Below are 25,230 nucleotides of genomic sequence, written 5' to 3' on the forward strand. Positions count from 1 at the left end.
GTTTCCAAGATCCTGACTTTCTCCTGATTCTGGCCATCCTCAATATGACCTCCCTCAGTGATTCACACTTCATATGCCCACTACATTCCAGTGATGCCTGTTACAAGTCTAGAATAAATACTGAGCAGCACAACTCCATTATTCTGTTATTTCCATGCCCCAAAATTTATCAGAGCAGAGATTCCCACCATCCTCTGCCTCAGGAACTTCATTCCCTCTCCTTTAAAAATCCTGATTATAGACAGAAGACTGGTTGTAGAAGTGAGATGGTGGAAGAGATTCCCTCCCTGTGTGATTCACTCATTTTTCAAGGCAAAGGATGCTTTTCTCAGATGCCAGAAACACAGGAGGTTCATCAGAGAAGACTCCATCTGCCTCATCCACCATTCCCAACAGAAACAATCCTGCCATTGGAAACAGGGATATTCCTGTTGATGATGCACAAGGTGAAAGAAAATCTCATTCACCTTTTGTTCCACTGCGTCCGTGAGGCTAAGAGAAATAGGCAGTTGTATACATCTCTAAGGCGAGGAGATGGGACTCAAATACAGAGAGATACATGCTGCTGTGCGAGTGTGCGCTCACACAGTAAAACAGGGATTAATGGATAAAAATCAGACCAGCTACTATTAGGATCTCCTATAAAATAGAAATCCTTTAGGATCTCCTAAGCAGAGACAGAACTCCCACCTCCCACGCAAAGCAGGTTAATCCCTGACTCGCTGCAGTGCAGGACAACCACAGGCCAGCAGGCTCCTGTTTCAGTAGCCTTAATCCATCCCAGCATGCACGACAGGGTCCAGAGGTAGTTGGGAGTTCGCCTGCTCTCCTAGGAGCAGAAAGTAGCCTGGATGCTCCTCTCATCTGGCTCCTGGAAGCTTTGGAAGAAAGGCTTCGGTTAGCAAAGAGCTTCAGCTGTCTCCTCGTGATTTTTGAACAGCAGGTAGTTCAAACAGACTGCTCAAGTCTGAGGCATCTATGGTGTCGGGGTTGAACAAGAGAAGGAGAGAAATGCTCTTTAGTGCATGGACATGTGAAGACTTTTGAAATCTACACAGTATTATCTCCCCTGCTGGGTTTCATTTCCTAGTGAAGAGCTATCATCATATATATATATATATATATATGTATATATATATACACACACACACATATATAAATACCAGCTCACATTTTCACTCATCATTCACATTTCTAAATTCCCATGCCTACTGCACAGATGCTTTCTGGTGGTGGGACATTTCCCTCCTGAAGTTTTGCTATCTGATCACTATCCTAAACAGATCCAAGAGTGTGCTGCTCAATACATGATGCACAGAATGGGCAAAACCCTTCCCAGATGTTACTGTTAACCTCTGCTACACCCCCTTTGATGAAGTGCAGCTGACAGAGCCTTACTGCCATGCTCTGGAAGGGCAGCCAAGAACTAGGCTTAGGCACAGGAGCCAAAATCTGGCGAGTTTCAGTGCGGAGCTGTCTGATGCTCCTGAAGCTTCTCCGAGTACCACAAAAGAGCTTTGTGTATGTGTATGTATGCATGCGTGTGTGTTTCTGCATGTGATGGAGCACTTGGCTCTACATGGGAAGGTGAGGAATATCCCCTCCTTTTCTTCCCCCTCCACTCAGAACAATTTAAGTAGTTGGATTTGATTTTCTTGTGCATTTCTTCTAGGTTTCCTTGGTTTGTGAAGTCCACAGGGCAACATCCAGAGCTCTAGAGCACAGCAAAGCCCATGGCACAGGGTGCATTGACTTGGACAGCCGGTACATCGTACGCAATACAGCTCAGTCTTGAACTGTATCAGCCTCCATTATCTCAATCCTCAGCTCCGTACAGCTTTGGCAGTTCTCCTCCTCCGTCTATTTACATCTTTGTTTCTAAAGCTGTATCAAGGCACCCGGGGCTTCACGCACAGTGCCCCTGCTCCCTGAGCCCTGGGCTCCCCACCGCCAGCTCTGCCAATAGCCCTAGCAAGCACTAAGGACACAGAGAATGGAGAAACCCCTAATTTTAGTTTAGGTTTTTTTTCCTTTTTTTTTTCTTTCTTTCCTTTTCAGGATCCTCTTTTGGATGAGTGGCTAACTGCCTGGAGCAGCTCTAACTCCTCTACAGGAGCACACCGTGCTGCCGAGCATTATTCACGGAGGACAGAAACAGGATGGGGCAAATACAGAGGGAAGGCAAGTGGAGAAAAAAACCAGAAAGAGTCAGCAAATGACTGCAAACCAATGGGTGCCAACAGACAGGAGAGGAAGGAAGAGCAGGGAGGGCTCTGAGGTGTTTATTTATCCCTTAGTGCAGTCGCAGTTACCATGCAACTGGGATCAGCAGAGTGATGAGGGGGGTGCTCCCCCCCCGGGAAAGCCGCGAGCAGCGCTCAGCCGGGCAGCCTCAGAGACAGCACACTGCCACCCACACAAAATTCCAGGGCAAGCCCAACCTGCTCCTCCATCTGCCTGGGCACTGGGATGCACTGGGATGCACTGAGCCATCTCCTGCCTTGGCTGGCACCTGGGCTGGGTGGGCACAACTTTGCCAGAGCCCTGCAGAGCTGCCGGGGGCTCGGGGCAGGGAAGCAGAGCCCTTTTGAAGTTCTAAGTGCCACTGTTTGTGGCACCCCAGACAGAGAAAGAAGCTATCAGCTGGGACGGAGGCAGGGGGCTGGTTTTGTTTTCTTCTTGAACAGGCTGCTCCGAGAAAATAATAGGCTGCAGCACGGCAGAGGTAGGAGGCTCTCGCGTTAAGGGCCGTCTGCCCCGTGCTGGAGGATGATGAGGGCATCCCAGCCAGGCGTTGTGTGGCTGGTGGGCTGCAGGACTGCTGTCAGGGGATGCAGGCTGCACCACGCTGGGCTTTCCCAGGCTGGTATCTGGGTCCAGAAACCCAGGGTGGAGGGAAATCGCCACAGCACAGTGGGGTCAGCTAAGCGATGGCATTTGCAGTGATGAGGCTGAAGAAATGGCTCCCTCTGTAGCGCAAGGTAGCCAGCCAGCTGCTGGCCTGACACAGGCCATCATCACAGGCCAAAACCACAGCAACGAGATGCCTGGAGAGGCTAAGCCTGCAGTTGCTGCTGTGAAAACCCTTTCCTTACGTTAAGCAGCGAGATGGGCTGGCACCACCTCCAGTTCACAGGCGCCGTGTGGGGCAGGATGGATTGCCCCACATCCATCCATCCATCCATCCAGGCAGCCTCTCGGTGTTTACGCCGACGTCTCTCTGACACTGGGTGCTGCACTCAAAGCCCTTTTCCCTTTGCGGGACGGGCTTCCAGCCACCAACCTGCCTTCCCTCCCAAAGCTGTACCTCTGTAAGGCTGCGCTGAGCCTGGGTTCATCGGTGCTGCGGGGCACGTGGGCTGGTACGCGCCTCACCCGATGCTCCAGTCTCCCCCCACCCCAGGGCTGACAGACAGTCGGTGCCGAGCCCGAGAGGTGCTCCAGCTGAAAAAATCTAGGACACAGCAGGGGGCTGACAGGCAGGTAGAAGAAGAAACAGATGTGGAGTCGATGTGGTGTGAGGACTGTATTTGACCTGCAATATAGCTAACATCAAAATCAATCTACCCACTGTAGCTGGTCCTCCACCCCTTCGCTACCTCCCCCCTTGGACACCTACAACAACATATTATTCCTTCCTTCTTCTGCCAGACTCATCCAACCTGTCTTTTTGCTGTATCTGTTTACCCATCCTCCTTATTCCTCACTCGTATCTCTCTCCCCCCTTCACTTTCTTACTGTATCTTTCTTTCCCCACTGTGCATTGGGGTTTCCCTGTTTTATTTCTTCCACCCCCTCTGCCCCCTCATCTTTCAGCTGCCTCTGCTGTCCGTCTCTTCCTTCATCGTACCGGTCTAGCTTTCCGAGCCAGCTAAATATCTGCCCGTCCTTCCATCCTTTCACTGCGGCGTGTATCTGTGTGGCGTATCTATTTATTAATTTCCTATATAGCAAATACCGGCAGTTTTGTTGGCTTGCTTCTCCCTCCCTTTTCTCATCATTATGAGAAAATAATGAGCTGGTTGGTCTGTGTTGCTGGTCAGGGGGAGGAGGGGAGAGAAAGGAAGGGCATGTGGGAGCAGCAAGCCAGGTGCCCTGGATTGTTTGCCTGGGAAGTTCTCTCCTCTTTCTTCCTTGCCCACTGTGGCCTCACTTATCTATGGATGTGCCTGCTTTTACTGTATATTATTAAAAAGCCTAAGAAAGCAATCATTCTGCAGAAGAGGAGGCAAGAGAAACCATTAGGAACGCAAGGGCTCTCTCTAATCATTACCTGAGACTTGCCCAGGGCTGGCAGCTGGGAAGCAGGTTTATGATTGTCTCCCATGGCCCATAGTGTCTTACACGGGGATTTTTCAAATGCTTCCCTGGTTCTGGACGTTCAGAGGAAAAATAAAAACATTAAGCTAAGGGTTGAAGTAGGACCTTAAAAAAAAAAGAAAAAAAAAAAAAAGGTTCTGTATTGGTGAGAAAGCCCTCACTACCTCTTCCAGCCTCGTGGTCCCACCGCATCAGTCACTGGTTTATTACTGCTGCCATCTGCTCGCCATTCTTGTAGCCTCAGACCCTCTCCTGCAGGTCAGTACCACCGTCTCCTCCCTCCCAGTCACAGACGTTGTCCCTGATCCCATATCCTTTTCCTTCAGCCTGTTATGGCTTCGCTGCCTTCCTAATGCCCTTCCTATCTATGTTCCCAAAGTGATGTCTATCACAGCAGTCACCGAGAGCCCACTTGAAGCTCACCCGTGCCATCTGTGCTTTCACAGTCTCCTTTAACCCTCTGCAAGTGCTAGTGAGCACCTGCCAAGGGGAGAAGTGAACAACATCTCTCAACACTCAGCGGTAGCTCAGCAGTTAACTTAAAGTTGACCAGGCAAAAACTTAAGACGTTAAGCAAAATATTTTTAATTCCCTCCCCTTAAAATTGGCCTGAAATATCATGACAAGCATTATTTATCTTATTAAGTACACTACATTAACCTTGCAAATATGCTAATGCACAAAAGGCGCTGCCTTAGCAGCTTTTTAGAATAGGAAATTAACCAGGTTCATCAGAAAGCTTTTAATTATTATTATTTCTTAAATGCTGGCGTAATGCAACAGTGCTCCTTCTGCCACGGGCACCAGAGGAGAAGGATGAGGGACATATGCCACCTTCCTCACAGCTGCCCCTGGAAAGGCAGCGTGGGTATTCCTACGTGTGCCACGCATTAAGGCACGCTGGCACAGGGCAGGGAAGAGCTGGAAGACCAGGCAGGCAGAGGAGGGAAGACGAAGCGAGGTACCTTCACGGAGGTATTGCTCTACCACCGAAGAGGATGTATTTAGAAGTGCCGCGGGTTGGGGAAGGACTGCAGACAGCAGAGGGAAGGGGCCGCGTCCTTCGCCCAGGGCGAGCTTCCAGTAGCTCCCCGAACACCTGGTCCAAGCCCTGATCTAGGAGAGCACAGAGAGCCTGAGGGCCGTCTCGCTTGACGCCAGCTTTCAAAAAAAGCCATGCTTGGCCTCAGCAAGGTGCCTTGTCTCCCTGTGCAGTCAGTGGTGACGGAGAAGCGCCCCGGGGGGGCCACTCATCCCACTCTTAGGCCGGTAGGATTGCCCTCCCTCCACCAGTGCCTCAGGCTGAGAGCCCTGGGGCAATGCCAGCTTGTTTGAAACAGCCCCTGTGGCGGTCAGGGTGACAGGAGACGCGCTCCTGCACCCTCTCGGCTGCCATCGCAATTTCTTGTCCCGAGGACGAGGCTGCACGACTTGCCCGGTGCGGAGCTGGCCGAGCACATCTCCTCTCTGCCCAACGGCGCTGAGCTGCGGGCTGCCACAGCTCATGAGCAGCGTGGCCGAGCAACGGAGAGCATCACCACTGAATGCCCTCCTGTCTCTCAGTGCACGTACGCTGCGGATTCACAGCCCTTTCCCAAGGCTTGCCCTCAGCACGGTGCTACGGGTTCCCTTTCCCATGGTAACAGACATATTCTGCTCCCTGGCTGCCTACGCCTCCCTCCCAGCGAGGAGCAACGAGAACAACATTTGCGAGCAAGGCTGGCCAAAACCTGCTCCCCAGAACTATTAGCAGGAAAGCTGTGATTCTCCCAGCTCGTCCCGCTCAGGGCCCGATCCAGAGCGACTCGCCACCTCGGCTGGCTGCGCCCACCCTGCTGTGGTAAGGGCTGGGCTGCTTCTTCCTCCACCCCGACAGCCCTTTCCGATGGGTTTCCAGTAAGACACTGGTTCTGCAGCCCTTAACATGCGCTGGCTGCCGTTGCTGCCTGTGGCTCCGCGCAGGGCAAGCTCATCTCAGCTGGCACAGGCAGTGCAGTCACAAACATAATTTCTGGCATTTCTGGGGTTTTTTTTGTTTGGTTGGTTTTTTTAACAGTGGTGTTACTGTTGCAGGCTGAGGGCAGCTGCTCCCACAGCTGCTGCAGCTTGCTAGTACGCTGCAGCCAGCAACACCCAGGAGATAAGGCCAAGGAGCACAGCTCTGCACTGTCTTGCCTACTATCTCTCTAAGCTTTTTAAAAGCTTTCGCATTTTTTTTTTTCCTAAGTAAAATCTTAAGAGGGCAGATTTAGCCCAGTATCCAACGCCTTTCTGGAGTGTGCCCTGATAAAGAAAAAAAATCATCCCCCGAGCAGAGTAGAGGTGAGGGAGCTTATCCCATGCCACTGCGTAGGAAGTGTCACAGCAGGATAAGCCAAGGGAAATCAAAAGCTCAGAGATTTACCCAGACGCAGAGAAAGGGATGATATTATCCAATATGACATTACATGTTCTTTCAGCAACACAAATCAGCTTCCATCGGTCAAATGCTGCTCTCCTCCGACATGATAGCCTTCCTGAACAGACTGTGCAGTGCTGCAGGAGCTCTGAGCATTTCTTTTGGTTTGTTTGTTTTCCCGTTATAATTATTTTCTCTGTAGTCATCACTCCTAGGCTGTCTTTCTGCTTGGAGAGGCTGAGGCAGCACTAACGGGGTGCAGACCCACAGATGGCTCTCTGATAGTGTCTTGGACTGGCATATGGCAAATAAGGAGCTGCGTGCCCTTTTCTCAGTCAGCAACAATGTGCTGCTCCCTGCGGTGCTTTCCGATGGGCGATGCTCGGACAGCACAGCTCTGCTGGCCTTCTCAAAGCCAGCATCTGCACGCTGACTCCTCTTGGGCTGGATCTGCATTAGAGCGAGTATCTGCTCGGCTTTGGCCAGCTTGAAACACAGCTCCAACATCTCTTGTGATGGAATCTTTAGAGGGTAACTATTCAGCGACAGCCCGGGACATACTGCTTAGACATCTGCCCAGTCCTGGGGTTTCAAAGGCAAAAATCAAATCAGCAAGTAGGAACAACCCTGACTGAGCTAAAGGAAGTCTGAATCCACCCTGCGCTGATTTTTTACCTGCTGTCCTTTGCACGCCTGGCCTTTCCCATGGCCCTTGGACCCCTCTGTCAGCGACCTTGCTGCTCTACAGCCATGGTTAGCAGAAGGTAGAAGGACAGGGAGCCTCCTCCTTCTGAGCACTCCTGTGCTTCTGATGGGGAGCCCCAAAGTGACCCCCGGCACCCAGACACACGTGCGCACGAACTCACGGAACTACATGGATTCCAACCTTGAGGCAACCATTTCCTCAGTCCCCAGTGTGTCCCAGCACACTGGGTTATCTGAGCCCGAAATTGCACTTGGTTGCACTCAGCAGATAATGGCCTTGGAGAGGAGCAGTTGCGCTGCCTGCACTGAGAGACGGAGCTCTAGGGAGGGAAGGAGAGATTTACACGGGGGAGCATGCGGAGACAGAGACTAAAGATGGAGGCACACACACATAAGATAAAAAGTTCCTTGTTCCCAAAGAAAGCACAAAAGGTGACAGCAAGGCCATCTTTGCCAATGACAGCATCTTGTCATCCTCTTGGAAACCTTGCCAGAATTGCCATCGTGGGAGAAAGAGTGAGGGGTGGCGGAGGCAGAGCTGCTGGCATGTCCCCTTTCTGAACAGGATGGCATAGGTCACTCAAGGGAGTAGGTCTGATGCCTAGCCTTTCAAGTAATGAGCCACAAATCACAGCCATATGTTTCTCAGTATGCTCAGGTGATGCTACATAATGGAGCATCAGGCCAACATGGAAGAGGTTTCAGGAGAGATGATGGGAGAAGGAGGGGGAGGCATCTGGCAGGAGGGGGAGGAGGGGGCTGTGGTTGCAGAAAAGGGTAATTTGCTGACAAGAATGCAGCAATTTATTTTGAGCTCCTACGACTGACCAGTGCATTCCCTTTCATCTCCGCCTTATCTCCTCCTTTCTAGTACAAACCGTGGGCAGCACAGGGCCTGCCTCTCTCCTCTGCTTCAGTGGATAGTGCTGACTTGGGAGGCTAGGACAGGCCACTGTTATCAGCAGGGCCTTCATCTCGGCTCCCTTTCCCCTGACGAGCCCAGCAGCATCCCAGCTTGCCGATGGAGAGAACACAATGCAAACCCTGTATCTATAGCCAAGCTTTCAGCAGGAGGTGTGAGGCAGGAAGGTCTCTCTTTTTATCTTGGGGCTTAGTAGCAACAGTTTCATCCCAGTCTGGTGACAGTAAACAGGGTTTTTTTTTCATTCTTAGCTACTGGCTTGGGTTTTTTTCTCTTTTTTTTCTACGATTCCTGACACTCATGGTTAGTACTGCAGGAACATATTTGCCAGGCAGACCTCTGTGCATTGCCATGCACACTCACGTATGGTTATGCATCCCACTCATCCTGTTAAGAAAACTGCTCTAGAGGTGAACACCAGCAGTGCTAAAGGGAATGAATGAATGAACAGACTGGCTCAGCCCCCCTATCCCTTACTTAATACCCTCTCTGCTTGCTCGGGAGAGGGACTGCTCTGGTCGCAGACCAAACAGCAAAAAAGCTGCAAAGAGGTTGTGGGGGGAACTCCCACTGGTTTTGATTTTTCTACTACTCAGTTAAAAGGGTGGTCTGAAAACTTTTAAAAGTAGACCTGAGCACTCAGGGTGGAGGGACTGGCAAAGGACTATTACAGGAGCTGGACAGCAATATTGGAAAAGGGAGAAAAGAAAAAAAAAAACCAGAATTTTGATAAATAAAATATTATACAATTCATTTTTTATGCAGGAGCGTAGAGTGCACTGGCCTAGTCTTTCCTGATGGTGTAGCATGTCAGCTGGCATGGCTTCCCGGGGGGATGCCTGCCGTGCGTGCAGTACCTACCACTTTTCTGCAAGCAGAAGCCATCTGGCTGAAGAAAGGTAATGCAAGAGCGTGAGGGGAGGAAAAAAAGCACCCCTAAACCTGAGGAACCCTTCAGCCAATACGCCATCCAGAATGCTTCCACCTTCAGCCTTGGCAAGGGGGTTCCCAGAAGAAGACAACTCCATGGTAGCAAGCAGGCAAGGGATGGGTAAGACTGAGGTGAGAAACCAGCCTGTTGGAGAAGGAGAGGTCCACGTGGGAATGACCTGCAGGCAGGCTGCGGCTGCTACCTCCCCACGGGCTGGGAGAAGCAAGGCCAGAAAAAATGTTTAATGCTTGGGAAGCTGCTGCTGCCGCCTCTCTGCCTGTCTCTCCATCTCCTAAGCACCTTTTTTGCAGCCCAGGGGAAATGATTTCTGCTCTATTGTTGGTTGATTGGACACTTATCTAGCTGTTTCTATCCGTTTTAGACGCAGAAACTGTTTTTTATTTTGGCTTCCTCTCTCCTAGGTATTTCTGTGCTGACCGTTGCTGGAAGATACAGGCATACACTGGTGGTCCTGCTCTCACACTCCCTCTTCACCTCATTGCCATGACCCTGGGCCAGGGAGGCACACGTAACAGCACTGCCCAGGATTACTCTCCCCCAAATACTGAGGACTGTCACAGTCCTCCTCCCAGGGAGAGGCGGTGGCCGGTGGAGCGCAGGCTGACTCCGCTTTGCTATTCAGGGCATTGCAGCAGCACACTGAAGACCGGCAGACTCCGCTCTGGGCTGCGGTACACTTCCCTCGGTTGACTCTGTTTCTTCAATCCCACCGCTTGGTTTGGCGGCAGGGGCAGGGAGAAGGTTTTGAACGGCCCAGCTCACGCAGGAGGGCACCTTCTCAAGGGCAGCCCACTCTTGCAGTCTCTGCTGCGGTTGGGCTTGAAGGTCAAAAAGAGCAGCACACCTTGGGCTAGAAAAACTACTCCTTCTTTTGGAACCTGAAAGGAAAAGGATCTGGTCTGGAAATCCTGAGCCCCAGCACCTGAGGTCCCTTTAGAAAATGTGTTCAGACTGACTAGCTTCTTCTGCATTTCAGTCTAAGTCCCAAGAAAGTTAGTATGGTACCACTAATTTGCTGTACTGCTGAAGTCTTCAAAAAAATCTCCAAAAGCTAAATTTTCATCCCGTCTATTTATTTTTTTTTAAAATCGCATGTCAGTGCCTGTGCCAAACACGAGCAGTCAATACAGGACTTGGATGATAACAACTGTAATGTTAATTACATGGTTATTGTTACTCATTTTTTAATAAGCTCTTTATATGCAATCCAGCAATAAAGCAAAACTGAGGCTCTTTGCAAAGCATACTGTCCCCAAGGAAGCAGAAAAGAAGCCAGAAAAATCTCCAGAAAGGTCTCCAGACACTGGGGTGAGATTCCTAACATTGATCGCCAGGTCTTCTGACACTGCAGCCACGGTAGCTAATCTAGTAGCCTGGCAAAAGATACTGGCAAAGATAGTTACTGGCGAAGACTGGAGCTATACACAAGGACATCCATAATACCTCAGCCCCATGCTCACAACCAGTCTCAAACCACTAAGGAGAAGCAAAGCAGCTATCTAGAGAAATACCTCTTTGCCCCCCCCACAAAAGCCCCATTGCTTATGGCAGAATTTCCTGTTCTCTGCACGTTAAATCATTACGCTGCAATATTTCACACCTTGGTAGGAACAAAAGCCTTACCCATTAGGAAAGGGAAAGAATTCCTCCTCCCCATTTCATACCAGCCTTGGAAGAGTCTGAGGTAAAATACATCAAAAAGCTGTGATGATTTTATATGCAGGAGGATGACATTATTTTAGAGGATTCCCTCTGCCCTGTAAAGCTGGACTTCAGATTAGTAAGGCGCCTGGATTTGTTGCTGGAGGCATGCAGACAATGCGAGTGGTACAGTGAGCTAAAATGTCCTAAAACATTTCTAAAATACTTCATAATGCCAGACACAATCATATCTTTAATAGTAACACACAACAGCATAAAGGGTTTACCGACACGAATTGCAATATGTTGCCTTACTCCTGCATGACAGGGTTACTATATGGAGCTTGTTCCCAACAACAAAGCTGATAAAGCCAGATGCCGTCCCTGCCAGCACGCATTGTATATCTGGGGCAACTTAGGGACCCGCTGATTGAAGGAAATCCTCCTCCTACCAAACACAGACTGGCAGCAGAAATGCTTCACGGCAGGTTTTTTTTCAGTCTTAACGACTGTAACAGCTTCTGCAATCTTTGTAAGGGAAGCGGACGAAAAGGAGCAGGAGATTGATTGTCGCTCACCCTCTTGCCATATTACGAAAGGAGCCGCGCAGTAAGGGATGCGTAGGAAGCCTCGGGGAAGGGAGATAAGGGAATGGAGGGGAGGAACATGGGCTTTAGAGATACCCCCCCACACACCCAGTCCGCCTATGGGAGTCTGAAAGAAAGTATCTTAATGCTGATCTTTCTTAATATGCCTGAGTGTTAGAAAAGTTTGGCTTTCTCTCTGAGTCTTGCTACGCGAATCCACTCCTCGTCAGCAGGTGGTACTCATAACTAAGCCCCTTTTTCTGGACTGAAACTGGCCGCCAGCAGGAAGGACACAGCTCAAAAGGGACAGCACGGCGATGTCTGCTCTGAGATGCAGACATCAGGCAATGTTAGTGATGGGGACGGGTCGGGGAACCCTCTTGGCCCTGGTCAGTTCAAACCCGTCCCGTTTAAGGACCTAACCCAAAGGTCTCACTTAGGCAATACTGCTGGAGAAGCATTTTAGTGGAGTCCAACTGCAGGTGCAGTCTGTAGGGCTGCCTGTCAGGAGCAGAAATGCTGCTTGGGGAAGGAGATGCAACATCTGTCGTAAACTTTCCTTATATAGGGCTTTTTTGCCCCCATTTTTTAAAGCATCAATTTGGTATTTACCTCAAAACCAGAGCCTTCATGCTCTGCAAACACAGGCCCACAAAATGACTGAAGCAGTTCTGGAACAAGACATCCAGAATATGATGAGAAGGGGAGGGCGAAAAATTAAAGGGAAGAAAAAACCAGCCAGCCCAGCAAACGGCATTTAAGTCTCTCCTTCTCTCATTCCCTTGTTCAGTCATTTCTGTCCTGCTTTGAGTGTGCTGTTTTTATCTTCCTCGCTCTCATATAAAAGCCCAGCTCCCCTAGCGAGCGTGCAGATGATGATTTGGCATTGTCCAGGACCATTATGCTGTCAGCTCTCAAAGAAAAAAAGGCTTGTAAAAATCCTGTAGTCAGACAAAGGCAGAGCATGCGGCTCAGGACAGTTTGTACTGCCGCTTGCTAATAACCTTTCTGAACAATAGCTTACATGGAAAGATCTTCCACAGAACATGAAATTCCTCTTTCAGCTTCACCTTCACTTACTCCTAATTACTGTTCCTCTCAGCTATATGCATGCTACATATGCAAATCTTCTTTCAAGATCTTTTGTACAGAAACAGAGGTGCACCTCCCTCCCCCTGGTCCTGTTCGAGCACCATCTTACACTACCCTTGCACGATCCACCGCACGCTCACTACTACTCCCAGTGCAGCTCTAGCTACGTGCAAATTCATTCACGTATGTGGTCTCCACCACTCCCAGCAGTCTGGCTTCTGCTCTGCTCTCAGGTATACGGAACTCAGCTTAACATGCAATTTTTCTTTCTTCACTTATTCAGGAATAGAAATTTGAAAGAAAATGGAGAAGATGCCCAAGAAAGCCATTTCTGTTAAAGACCTAAGATAGGATCAACAGCTTTTTCCAAAGCACAGAAAATCAGCAAGTTTTCTTGAGGCAACTTAAAGAGGGAAGAACTGCCACGTGCATCAGTGGTGTGAGCAGATAATTGACCCAGCTTCCCCTGAGCCCCGGTGGTGTTGGGTCCTTTGCAGCCCACGCTATATAGGCTGGTTCTTCCGCTCACCTTGTACAGACTCGAGCCCTGACAGAAGAACTGAGGTGACCTATCCATCTCAGACAATTTATGACATTATGCTCTCCAGCGTTTGCTCTTTTGCAGATTACCAGCTCCATGACAGTGCCAACAGGAATATGTGCATTATGTGCCAGTGCATCAGTTGTCCCTGTTTACAGCATTGGACCGCTCCTGATGATAGTGGGTTTGGGCTGAGATGCTCGACTGTGAAAGTAAGCTGAAGTGTGGTCATGTCTGTCTTTCTGGCAGCTCAGCTATAGGGGAAGTCACTCACTCTCGCCATCTACGCAGCCAGCTACCAGCATCTCTGCTTTCCTGCCAGAGGAGCCTGCAGCACCATACAGCCAGTTCTGGGGATACCCTAGTTTACAGGAAAGATTGAAATGGCTAAACCTAATGAGTGCAGGCTGCCCCCTCTTTGAGATAATCCTCAAATGAGCGCAAGGATTTGGCAGTACGTAATGAGGCCGTGAAGCTGGTACATGAACAAAACGGCACAGCAGAACCTGGAAAGGAGACTGGAAATGGACTTGGAAGTGACCCTTGCTCTGTACGCACCTAAGCCAAGGTCAATACGCAGCAACTCCAAACACAAAAGCACGGGCAGGCTCTGATCTTTGCTACGCTTGCCTAATGCCAGAGGCACATTACCGCAATCGATGGTGTTAACTCTAGGCTTACACCCATCTCAAAGAGGCCAGGATGTGGCCCAGGGGGTTTACAGTGGGGTGAGCAAGAACAAGCTCCCGGCTTGCGGGCTTTCACCAGTGTATTTGCTGAGCTGGGAGTAGTTCTTGTTCACCGTCTGTCGATTTAATGAAAGTCACGTATCTAAAGCTAGGGACAGGAAAGCTATGTGGAATCCAAGGTTTTGCAAGTACACTGAACAATAACAACATGCACTAGGGACACACTGGGGTTGAAATCCACCCTGAAAACTAGGGCTGCCAGGAGGAGCAGCCTTCTTTAAGCTCTGGGCTCTTTTCTGAGCAGGGCTGTATCCTGCTGTCTGTTACCAGGATGCCTATTCCAAATAATGCTTCATTTATTTTAGCTGACAAACATTTACCAGAGCTGGTGACATAAAGGCCCATGCCTACTGAGACAAGAACCTAATTCAGGCAATAAAATAAGCTGTATCTAAGATGCACATCAGGCACAAACTGGCTGGGAAAAGGCCACACGAGGTGAAAACCTGAGTCTGTAGGATGAGTTTGGTGTTCTCTGGGTGCACTGAATGAAGATAACTTACACACGGAGCACTGCTCCAACCCCTTTACCACTGCAAACAGTTTAACCAGCCCTCAGAAACACCCTGAGTCCATGAAGCACTTACAGGGAGTGGACGTGGTGTCAGACGCCTTCGTAACCCGTTCCCTGGAAGGTGGAGTGGGAAGGGACAGGGAAAAAGCTCTCTGGGCTGGAGCAGGTCACAGGGGCTAACACCAGCCCTTTTGGGATGCTCTGTGTATGTTAGCAGCCAGGACAGGCGGCCAAAATCCCCAAGCAGCCTGTAGAGCTCAGGACATGGCCCGATGGCAGAGAGGGACAGGGAACCAGCTCCTGTGGGGAACTGCAGTAGCCGATATATTTTGCTTCTCCCCACTACAACTTTCTCTGATCCGTTCCTGCCAGCCTTGAAGTTAAGGTCCACTCATCCTACACATCCACCGAGTCCTGCTTTAGTGAAACAACACCCCATCACTTTCTCAGCACTCATACATGCCTCCGTCAAGGTCACCACTGGATATGTAGCTTCTGGGTTATATTCTCTCTTTATTCATGTTTTTCTTTTTCTCTCTCTTTTTCCACCTTCTTCTTGTGCTAAGGGATCATGAGCAGAATGAAATCCTGACATACTTTCCAGCCCAAGATAGCTGGTGGTTTTACCCTCCCTAGATAAATCATCCCACACTTCTTTGGAAAACATGAATGCATTTCCCTGCGGTCCGCAACATCTGAAGTATCCTGTCATTATCATTAAGTGAAGGAGAGCCTTCAAAAGCTGTGGTGTTGTCCCCAGGTACTTCAGTGCATGGTGTCAGGAGCAGGGCCTAGATCAGCACAATGTTTTGCTCACTCTTAACACCAGACATTCAGGTCTCTCTGATTTCCAGCACAGCAGAGCCCACTTGAAGAAGTTCATGGTCTTACCCAGCAGTGCAAGAAATGGGCTCTTTATGCAGTATGAAATCCATTTTCCCCAAGCCTTCATTTGGATTGTGCTTTATGACATGAGAAGATGCAGTAAGTGAATAAAGCACTACATTCTTGCTGACTGATGGACAGATGATCCCAGCAGACTGTATCTGTATCTCCCCCTTCCTATTGCTGTATATTTGCTGGGCTGTCAGTCTTAAAGCCAAAATGACTTGGGAACCTAGACTTGCTTGCGATTTTTCCCCCTGAGAAGGAACTGGGGGTTAACATAGGAGTGAAGGCAAGGAGAGGGAGAGGTACCAGCTTTGGCACCTGTAAAGCTTAGATAAGAGGAAAAGTGATGAGCAAGGAGCTTGGACTCAGCTGAACTGCAAATGCAGCACTGCAGCCAATGCAGTGACTGCAAGCGAGCATGTACTAACTTCACAGCAATACCAGACAGCAGGGTTGGGAAATGCTTACTGAAATCATTATCTTGACATCCAGGAAGTTAAAGAAAGGGAAAGTGAGGCAAGCAGGGACTACGGTCGCTTGCCAGAGCCAGAGAGAACCAAGAATAAGACCATACTAAAGCTGTTCCCTTAGTCCCCTGCCCCTAAGCAGAACATCAAGATTTTCTTCATGCAGGAGGGAAACAATCATATAAGAGACAGAAAACCCGTGAGTTACTCAGTTACTGGAGCTATGGCAAGCAGTTCTGGGAACTGCTGCATTTTTTTCCCCCTTCACTCAAACCAGAAGCTAAAACAAAGGCGTTTTCTTTTTTTAACAAGGAGGATAATCTGCTCCGAGAGAGGGAGATCATCTGTACTGAGCACCCCTGTTTCAGAGAAAGTCTAAGGAGGGCAAAGCAGTCCCTTCTGATCTGAAGATAACCTTCCTCTCATGGTCACGCTCCCAGCCGGCATCACCCTGTTTGCTTTGAAGGCAGCCAGAGCACTTCACACTCGTTGGCAATCTCACCTACTGTATTAACAGGTTTCCCTGGAGATGCTGCTTGGTACGTGGTCCCCTAGACCAGCTGCTCTGCTTTGCTTTAGCATGGGATCCCAACAGCCCAGAAATTCTCTCTCTGCTGGTGAATGAGCCGAGGCTCCTGCTCTGCCTGAGCGTCCTGGCTAATTCTGCAGATTGATTTGGGTTCATATTCACTCACTGTACCTCTCAGCCACCAGCTGAAATGGGCTGCTTACATCTCCTAGCCTTTCAGCTGACTGGTTTGCCTGCCTGCCTGCATTTTGTGCTTCCCAGCCACCCCTCTCCTGCATCCAACATTGCTTGCTGCCCAGACGGTGCAGTAGCACAGACAGACAGGCTCCCACCCTTTACCTCCAGCCCCAGCATCTCCCAGCTGCTTTCACCCCGAGCTTTCCTGTACTGAACTGTGAGATCCCACCGATGGGAAGAAATCAGCCTGCCAGACAGGGAATGAATGCCTCTTCCCTCTCACCCCAAGACACAAAAATGACCCATTCTCCAACAGCATCATATATGGGTTCAAAGAGTCAATACTTCCCCAACACAAATGCAAGAAAGAAGGATGAAACGCAAGAGGAAGGAAAAGAAATTAGGGCTATGGAAGGCTTCTTTTAAAAGCAAAGCCCCCAGTCTAACATCTCAGTGGTGCAGTCTCAAAGGCCATTAAAATCAGGCTACAGTGAAGTAGCAGCAGGGGAAATGGTATAAAACTCCCTCTCTTTCTGGAAATAATAGACAATATTTGGCTGAAGTTCAGGGAAGGAAAGTTGAGGGGGAAGGTGGAAAGGGAGGGGGAGAACAAGAGAGCGTGCATGTGAACAAACTCCAGGCAGTTTGTCAGACCTTAGGTCTTTTTTGCCAGCTTAACCTTCAGTCTGCAGACATGCTGACTGGGATGTAGATGGTTCAATATGAGTGTCATGTGGAGCACAGGCAGCAGGGCCAGATCGGTCCCTTGTGTAACTCTGCCAATGTGAGCAGGAACCGATGAGGTGCCCTGACTTCAGTGCAGCTGTGTTGTGGTGAACTTACGAGCTAAGTGCACACACGAAGGTTGCAACTAGATCTGTCTTCCCATGGGAGAGAGCACGTGGGAGTGAGATTCCCCCCTCCCCCTTCTTCCTTCGCCAAGAATATCCTTGAAAGAGATGAATATTTTTTGTAATAAAAAGAGGATAACTGGGCTTGCCATAAATCTCTGTGATGTATTTTCAACAATCCCTGCACCCTGGGTGGCTCAGCTTGGGGGACGCTTTCTAAGTAGTAGTGATAGTGTATGCTATTGATGAAATAGTATTTGGAGCACCATACAGCAAAGGTAAAACTAGGACACCACACAAAATAATTGTTCCAGTTTCAAACAATCACCACTTGCAGCCTAATGGCTCGGCTATCGAGTAGCAGCCAGGAATGACTTCCATAGTTGCCGAAGATGCTGGGGGCAGATGGGAATTGCACTGGCAGTAGCACAAATCCATCTGTGGCCTGGCCAAAAGGCAGACAGCTGGTTTTCATACCTGCTTCCCTTCTACAGCTGCGAACAACTGACTGCCAGGCCAGTTCCAGGTTCAAGCCCCAGGATGGGAAATCAGCAGACAATCAGCTGACATCTGTTGATTTGATGGGATCATGAATGCCTTCCCATATTTGCATTACCTACAATCAGACTGTGAGTTGCAATCAACAGATCGCTAATGTATTTATTTGACAAACTGGAAATCCACTGGAAAGGCTGGAGCAGGACAAATATGGAGGAGTGAGGGCAAGAAGGATGTGGACAAACTGGAGAGTCCGGAAAAGAGCAGGACAACGACCAGATATCTCGGGGACAGGAGCTACAAGGAAAGGCAAAACCAGTGGGACCTGCTTAGCTTAAAAAAGACTGAAGTAGGACACAATAAAAGTGATCAAATCATGGGCAAGACTCCCACAAAATAAAGTGACAGATGATTGCATCTGATTCACGATAGACAGAACAAGAAGGTAGGTCTCAAACTGCACCAGGGAAGATTCAGTTAGACCTCAGGAAGAACAGCAAGGATAACGAAGCACAACCATAAATTGTCCTGGGAGGGTGTGGAGTCTTTCAAAACAAGCTAGAGAAACAGTTATCAGGAATGACTTGGGAAGAGCTGACCCTGCCATTTTGCGGGGATATGAACTAGCTAGCTTGTGAGATCCCTTCCAGACCTTTGTTCCATTCATCCACTGTAAGATGAGCATTGTGCACCCACGATGTATTCACAACAGCAGAGTCTAGCCAGTAGCCAGTGTTTCACTGAAGGTGAGGGCACAACAGGGAGGAGGAAAGGAGGGGAAAAGCATACAGGACTTCTTACGATTAGAATTGCAATGAAGCATCAATGCACTCGATCAATCTAACTCACACATGAAGAATTTCCTCGTTACCATATTGGCTGCAGCTTAGCATGCATTCACGCTAAGATGCTATGAACCTGCACCAGCGTTTTCCTCACCCGTGGCTCCTCAAGCCTAGCCTAGCCAGGCAGGGGGACTGGTGCTGTGATGGAGTGCTATGGGACTGCCTCCAGCACCAGCCACGCTAAGTCACAGGACGTCGCCCCAGCTGGCCAATGACTTTGCAAATATGTGGAAACCCTCCTCCCCAGATGGCATTTTACAGGCAGGGAAAGGGAGGAGGAATAACACCATTAGAGGTTGTTGGAACTGGGGTTGTGCGTGACACCTCCAGCTAAAAGGGGAACAGGATCTTACCGAGGAACAGGGCCAGGATGGGCCCTCCCTGCTTTGTCTAGTAGCTTACTGTCAGGTTGTCAGCTGCCACAGGTCAAAGTCTTCTCTTGGATCCCAACCAAGCAGACATACCCATTTTCACCTGTGGTATGACCTGAACTTGATGATCAAGCCATCTCTGATGCATTGTGCATGAAAATAGGGGTGACTTTTAAAGAAAAAAACCCTCTGCCCTTGAAGAACAGGGTGCTGTTTATGAAAGCAGCACCTTTTTTTCAGAGACAGCTGAAGGCTTCTCAGTCTTCAGCATGGCATTAAAAAGCGAAGCTGCTGTCTCTGATGTGGAAAACTCTGCGTTTTCTCATCACCATTTTCTGATCATAAAAGTCACTGCAGTCCGAGTCCTTTCTTGTAAAAGCAAAGGGGTTTTAACTGCAACGCGATGGCCAAGCTCCCAGGCAAGGGTGTAGTTACTTTCTGCCTCTGTTAAATTTACCTCAGCAGTTTAAGATGGGGCACGGTGCACATCGCTGAAGACAAATGGCTGCTGTGTCAAGCTGTGGAAGCAGGCAAAGCAAGTCCTACGCAAACAGCGTCTTTCGTGCCCTGCCACAGAGTCAGCCAGATGCCAGGGCCTAGATTGGAAATTATGAGTCAGATCCTCAAACGGAGCAAAATGACTGTGCTCCAAGTCAGCACTGATTTATATCAGCCAAAATCTGGCCTGCTGATCTCGAACTGGATCAAATTATTGGAGTTTCTGGACTGTCTAACACTCGCCCTGATCTGTGTACGTGAATGAGAAACGGCATGCTCACAAATATGTCAGCTCATGGATACACACAGATTGCAGGGACATCTGGCTGACAGAAACTTCAGGGGATGTAGGACTCGTGGCAATGGGAAAAAATCCATTATCTGATTAAAAGGTTAGATACTGTAGGAGGAAAAGTACTTGCAATGAGCCTGTTGAACAGAGGCCTCCATGGGGAGGATGCGAAAAGCTCACCATTAGCCAGTTTCTGTTAATCAGTTTTGATATAATTCTGCCTGAGCGTGCCTAATTCTTGCCACAGCAGCTTGAGCCATACGTAACAGGAGCAGGTGCCGTGAAAGCTTCTCTAAAACCTCCACTAACGCTACTCCCTCCTGCCCTGCAGTCCCCTGGCTCCCTACACCAGCTCTGCCCCTGCCCCTCAGCCTGACTCCATCACTAGCTGACCACCCACCACACCGAGGCGTTAGATGCTCTACTTGCAGCTACCACATCTACAAGAAACCAAGAACCCATTTTTGGAGCCACAGGCAGAGAGGCCACGTCCAATTCCAGTGGCCCAAACTTTCCCAAGGGATTTTTTCGCTTTGCACAGTTATCACCTTTCTGGTTGGCCTGGCTGCCCGCTTAGTCCTCAGTGCTTATATGCAGTTGGTGTGTATAAAGAAGCAGCTGCTGAAAGAGAAGGAGTTAAGAATCATTTAAATCATTAGGTTTTCATCAGATCTCATTCTGCTGCTGGAGTGCCCTGGAAGCATCTGTTAATAAAGGGGGAGAAGGGGGGGAATAAAACCCCTCTCCCTCACGTTGAGATATCTTTTTCTAGCCAGCTGCACCCAGAATGAAAGAGCTATCAAAGAAAGCTCCCCCATTAGCCATCAATTCAGAGCAACTTCAATCAGTCAGTTCTGCCGGAGCCTGCAGGAATATCTCCCCAGCAGCCTCCTACATGCCGCACTTGAGTGCTCAGAAAGAGCCACATTAAACCCGCCTGCCATCAATCCGGGGGCCTCCTTCTCTGTAACTTAATGAGGTGAGCCGGTTGGCATCATTGACAGGGAGCTGAGGAGTTAAAATGAAAGCGGGAGTGCAAGCCACCCTGGCTGGAAAGGTGTGCACCTACAGGGGAAGCAGCTAAGCCACCCACCGGCCCCCCTTTAAGGGCTTCTCTGCAGGACTGGGGGCTGTTTCCCAGTTGCGGCAGATCCAGGGGAGGTTGACAGGAATGGGGGCAGCAGCTAAACGGGACAACCCCCAGACCTCTCCCCTTACGAGGCTGACAGTCCCTGTCGGCACGGCCCGCGCTCCCTAACCCCGTCTGGGTGGGGAGAGGCGACGTTCTCCCTCGTCCCCATGACGTGACCTCTTCTCAAGGCCGTCCCTTTTGCTACCGACGCGTGGGATGCCCGGTGATCGAGCGTGGCGTGGAGAGGCCATTCCCGTTATCCGCTGCGCTAACAAGGGGGCAGGTGGCTGTCTCTTCGCATATGCTGCTTTCCCAGCCGGCACAAATCCTCTCTGTTTGTCATGCAGCTGGAAAATGGCTGAGCTATACAAAATCAAAGAGAGAACCTGTGTCTTTCCCAGACATTTTTAAAGACCAGAAAAATACATGGCTTGAGACGCAGGGCTTCTCCGAGGCCTCGCCTCCAACCAGATTGAGAGGGACAAAGCTAAAGCAACTTCCAAATATATCCAATACCCAACTAGCATTTGGTCTAGGTCCAATTTATGGATTGGACCTGCCCATCATCCATCCTGGTAGCTCCTAAGGCACCTTTCTTGATCATGTGCTCCTGGCAATAGCCAGCTCCTCAAGAGCAACTTCACTGTTAAGTTTTTTCTTCTCTTCCTTGCCACCTACTAGACAACTTTATTTCCTCTTCCTTTTTCTGGGGAGGAGCTGCTATTGCTCAATGGAGCTTTTCCAAGAGAAGAGTACCTCGCTTCTTGAATGCTACTTGAAAATTGCTCTTCCCATGTACCAAAGTCTATACTACCAAGTGGGAGGAGCGTCCTGATGTGAAGGTGGTAGTTACAGATTGAGTACTGACCAACAAGGTTGCCCAGACCTGCTTTGTGGAGTAGGTCTATTGTTTCAAAAACCCAGAAAAGAACATGAATTATCAGGAAGTCACAAAGCAGCATCTGACGCAATTTATCTTCCCCGCTTGGATCATAAGGTTTTCACCTTCTGGATAAGCTGTTCAAGGCAAGAAGCTGTGTATGGCCACCTCTACAAGCATAGTAGCATATTTTCCTTGACGCTTTTGTGATCTGAGTGCTCAAGAGGATTTAGAAGTTCAGCATGACCAGCAGGAGAGGGCCTGCTTTGACGGTTGGTAGTCAGATGCCTCAAATGATGGTGCGATGTGTTGTATAGTGAGTATGTCCCTGCTGTCACAAACACTTCCATCATCTCTGTGCTTGGCTGGAAGTAGCAGCCCTTCTTCAATCTGCTTCCTTCCTCCAGGCAGGGAAACATCTTGGTGAGGCTGTCAGAGATTGCCTCAGTGGGGAAGGGTATGCAGAACTGAGCCATGTCAATGTGCTATTGGCAGAGCAGCACATTGTGTCTCACATCTCTCAGCGCTCTGGGCTTGTGTGTGCGCAGAAAAGAGCAAAAGGGAGGGGACAGTATTGACCCTGCAATCTGTCCAGCGAACATGAATGGAGCCAGCCCCTCTCGTTGGGTCCTTGACGCTGCTCGAAGAGTTCTTTGATCAATCATGTCAAAGGATATCAACATATCAAGAAGCACCAGCATAGAGCCTTGACCTCCATCCACTCCTAGAAACGGGTCGCCCATGAAGATCACACCTTGGCCATGCCCATGTCCCAAGCCTGATCACGCAGGGAGGAGGTTAAGCACTGCTGTACTTAGCTCATCGCTCACCCTTCTCTAGGCACTCACTCTGGAAGGTCACAGTGGGACTGGGGTGATATTTAATAAAGGAGCAGGCTGACAGCTGACAAAATCCAAAGCCTTCAGCTCAGGCGCTGACAAGGAGCTTTGCTCTTTCATCTCACACCTCCAGCAGGTGGGGCAGGAACACAGTTTAGCTCTGCCCTCCCTAACCAGGAGCAATGGATATCAGGCTTGCTTCATGCGCTGGCTGGAGGATGCAGCTGAATGTGCATCTTTTCACCATCCAGAAAGGAAGGACACTCCACAAACATGCATGCAAGGCCCTTTCTAGAAGGTGCTATTTGTAGCAGTAGTCCCAAACAAGCCAATATGGCTAGCGCATAAGCAGTTTGGTGGGCCAGAGGGTGACTTACTGTGGATGCAGCAACGTGAGAGAGCTTAAGGTACTTTTGCAGAATCCGCTCTGTTCTGCAGCTGGTTCCTGCCTCAGCAAAGTGCCCTGAAACTCTTGCTAAGTTTCTGCTTGGGGTAAATCCTTCCCAGTACCACATCTTGGGGACAGCAGAGTAGGTCTGCCTCTACAAAAGTACTGGCCAGGAGCCTCAGAGACGTCCCTGCCTCATCTAGACCTTCCTTTGCCCACTCAGGGACTGCAAGTGGTCTATTAACCATATTCACACTGCTGTTCTTGCCCTGTTCCCACTGTATCCCTACAGGTGGCAGACTGAAAGGAGGCAAAAAAATTTAAAAAGGAACAATTAGCCGGGAGACCCCAGTACGCAAGTGCAGACGTTTGTTTGTAAGTGGTACATTCTACAGAAGACATTTCCTCTCTTCCCTGGTGGCAGCTTCACCTTGCTGTTTGCTAAAGGGGTTTTATCACTCAAAATGCATCAGATGAATAAGAGGAAAGGGTTAAAAAGTAATTTCACCACTGCCAAAGTCCACAAAGAAAAAATAAATATAACAGATTTCCCCCCTCCCCTAAACATCTTTCACTGTCCATGGGATCTTTAGGGTCTTGTGGACATGTAAATGATTATACCACTGCTACCACCACCAATGCCTTGCTGGTGCATACGGATGCCTGTCAGGGGAGTATCTCCATGCTCCCACATTCATTTACATGCTACAGTCTGTTTTGTTGACGGTTCAAGTGCCCGTTTGTGCACAGGCCTTTCAGTGTGTATAGCTTTCTGTTTAGGATGTATAATACGACTCTTTCAAATGTGCAATAACAGACAGCTTACGCTCATTTCAGGCTGGACAGAAAATACTCATTGATTTCTGTATCATTTGTATCGTTTAGCTTGCAATCAGATGATTCTATTAGGGGTATTAGGCCTGGTCTACAACTTATTTGGGTATCCATACAGTAATAGTCTGATTAAGATTAGGAGGCTGTGGTAAGACAGCTGTCACTCCAGGCCTAACATCTGAAGACACTATCCCTTCCCCATGCTTACTCTTACCTCTTAGCTGGAGATTATTGCTCCCACTGGTCATGCCAGCACCTCTTACTTCACTTAAGGCAAAAAGCCAACAGCAACCTCAGCTGACTTTACACCAAAGCAGACGAAAGAAGTTTGATACTAGCCCCTCCTCTGCCTATATTGAATTGCACTCTTCAGCAGGGAGATGGTTAAAAAAGAAAAAGAAAAAAAGACAGATGAAACAGGGGGCAGTAGTCGTGGACGTGATGTTTATAAAGTTAATGTCTGGAACGTATATGTGTAGGTACTGGGACAGTCTATTCCTGCTCCTGTTCAGCTGTGCTGCTAGTGCCGCTTTAGTGCAATGTGCATTAGGTGGTGATGCACTGCTTTAACTACACCTATGCAGTTAAAGTGGCGCGACTTTATGCGTTCATAAGGCCTCAACTAATGAGGGCATTAATGACAGCTGTAAAGACTCAGTCCATACTGCTTTATCTCTCCATAGTAACTTTAATTCCATGATCTCAAAGCACAAGACAAATGCAACAAATAAACCTTCCCCACATGCACCAATGCACGTGAGGTATTAGAGCTGGTTTAATTTTCACGGCAAAGATCTTACATGAATAATGAATCCTTTTATTATGCTCATGAATTATCTGTGAGCGAGCTGTGAGCTTTATGAACATGTCTGCTGCTCAAAATTTTTTAATGAACAGTTAACGTTAACAAATGTCACCGTACTGGATTACACCAAAAGTCTTTGCCCCAGCAGTTGGAGGTTTGTGACTGGTGACCTGGGTCACAGGACAGCATTTAGCCTCCCTGGTGGAATAAAGGGAACCTCATTAACGAGGACGATTACGAATGGACCATATTTGTTCACACTTGCGCCCTGGCTTCCAATCTCATTTGGACAGGTGAACAAAGAGCAATCACAACACACCAACCTTAATGTGAGCAAAACCTTATATACCATGGGTACTGAGAACAGGGAATAAAAGAGGTCATGAAGAGAAGCAATTAGTAGTTGTTTGAGACACTCTCGACTGTCTTTGGACACCAGTCCAACCGCTATTCCTAATCTTTAGTAAGTATCTTTATCTGTGTTTTACAGACAGAGAAGTGGCACAGGGGGA

At 49.0% G+C, this 25,230-nt stretch overlaps 1 protein-coding gene across 5 annotated transcripts in view; it reads right to left on the bottom strand.

Moving 5' to 3' along the window:
- LSAMP (limbic system-associated membrane protein) overlaps positions 1 to 25,230 on the bottom strand; it is a 1,004,442-nt gene that overhangs the window by 53,159 nt on the left and 926,053 nt on the right. For 3 of the 5 annotated variants that reach the window (XM_010567434.1, XM_010567433.1, XM_010567431.1), the window contains one exon: positions 3,085 to 3,090. The exons of the other annotated variants lie outside the window; for them this stretch is intronic. In XM_010567434.1, the coding sequence (XP_010565736.1) occupies positions 3,085 to 3,090 (6 nt within the window). The remainder of the gene's footprint in view (positions 1 to 3,084; positions 3,091 to 25,230) is intronic. 5 annotated transcript variants of the gene reach the window in all.

Source organism: Haliaeetus leucocephalus, unplaced genomic scaffold (assembly GCF_000737465.1).
Source record: "Haliaeetus leucocephalus isolate CR32 unplaced genomic scaffold, Haliaeetus_leucocephalus-4.0 Scaffold228, whole genome shotgun sequence".
Classification (NCBI taxonomy): domain Eukaryota; kingdom Metazoa; phylum Chordata; class Aves; order Accipitriformes; family Accipitridae; genus Haliaeetus; species Haliaeetus leucocephalus.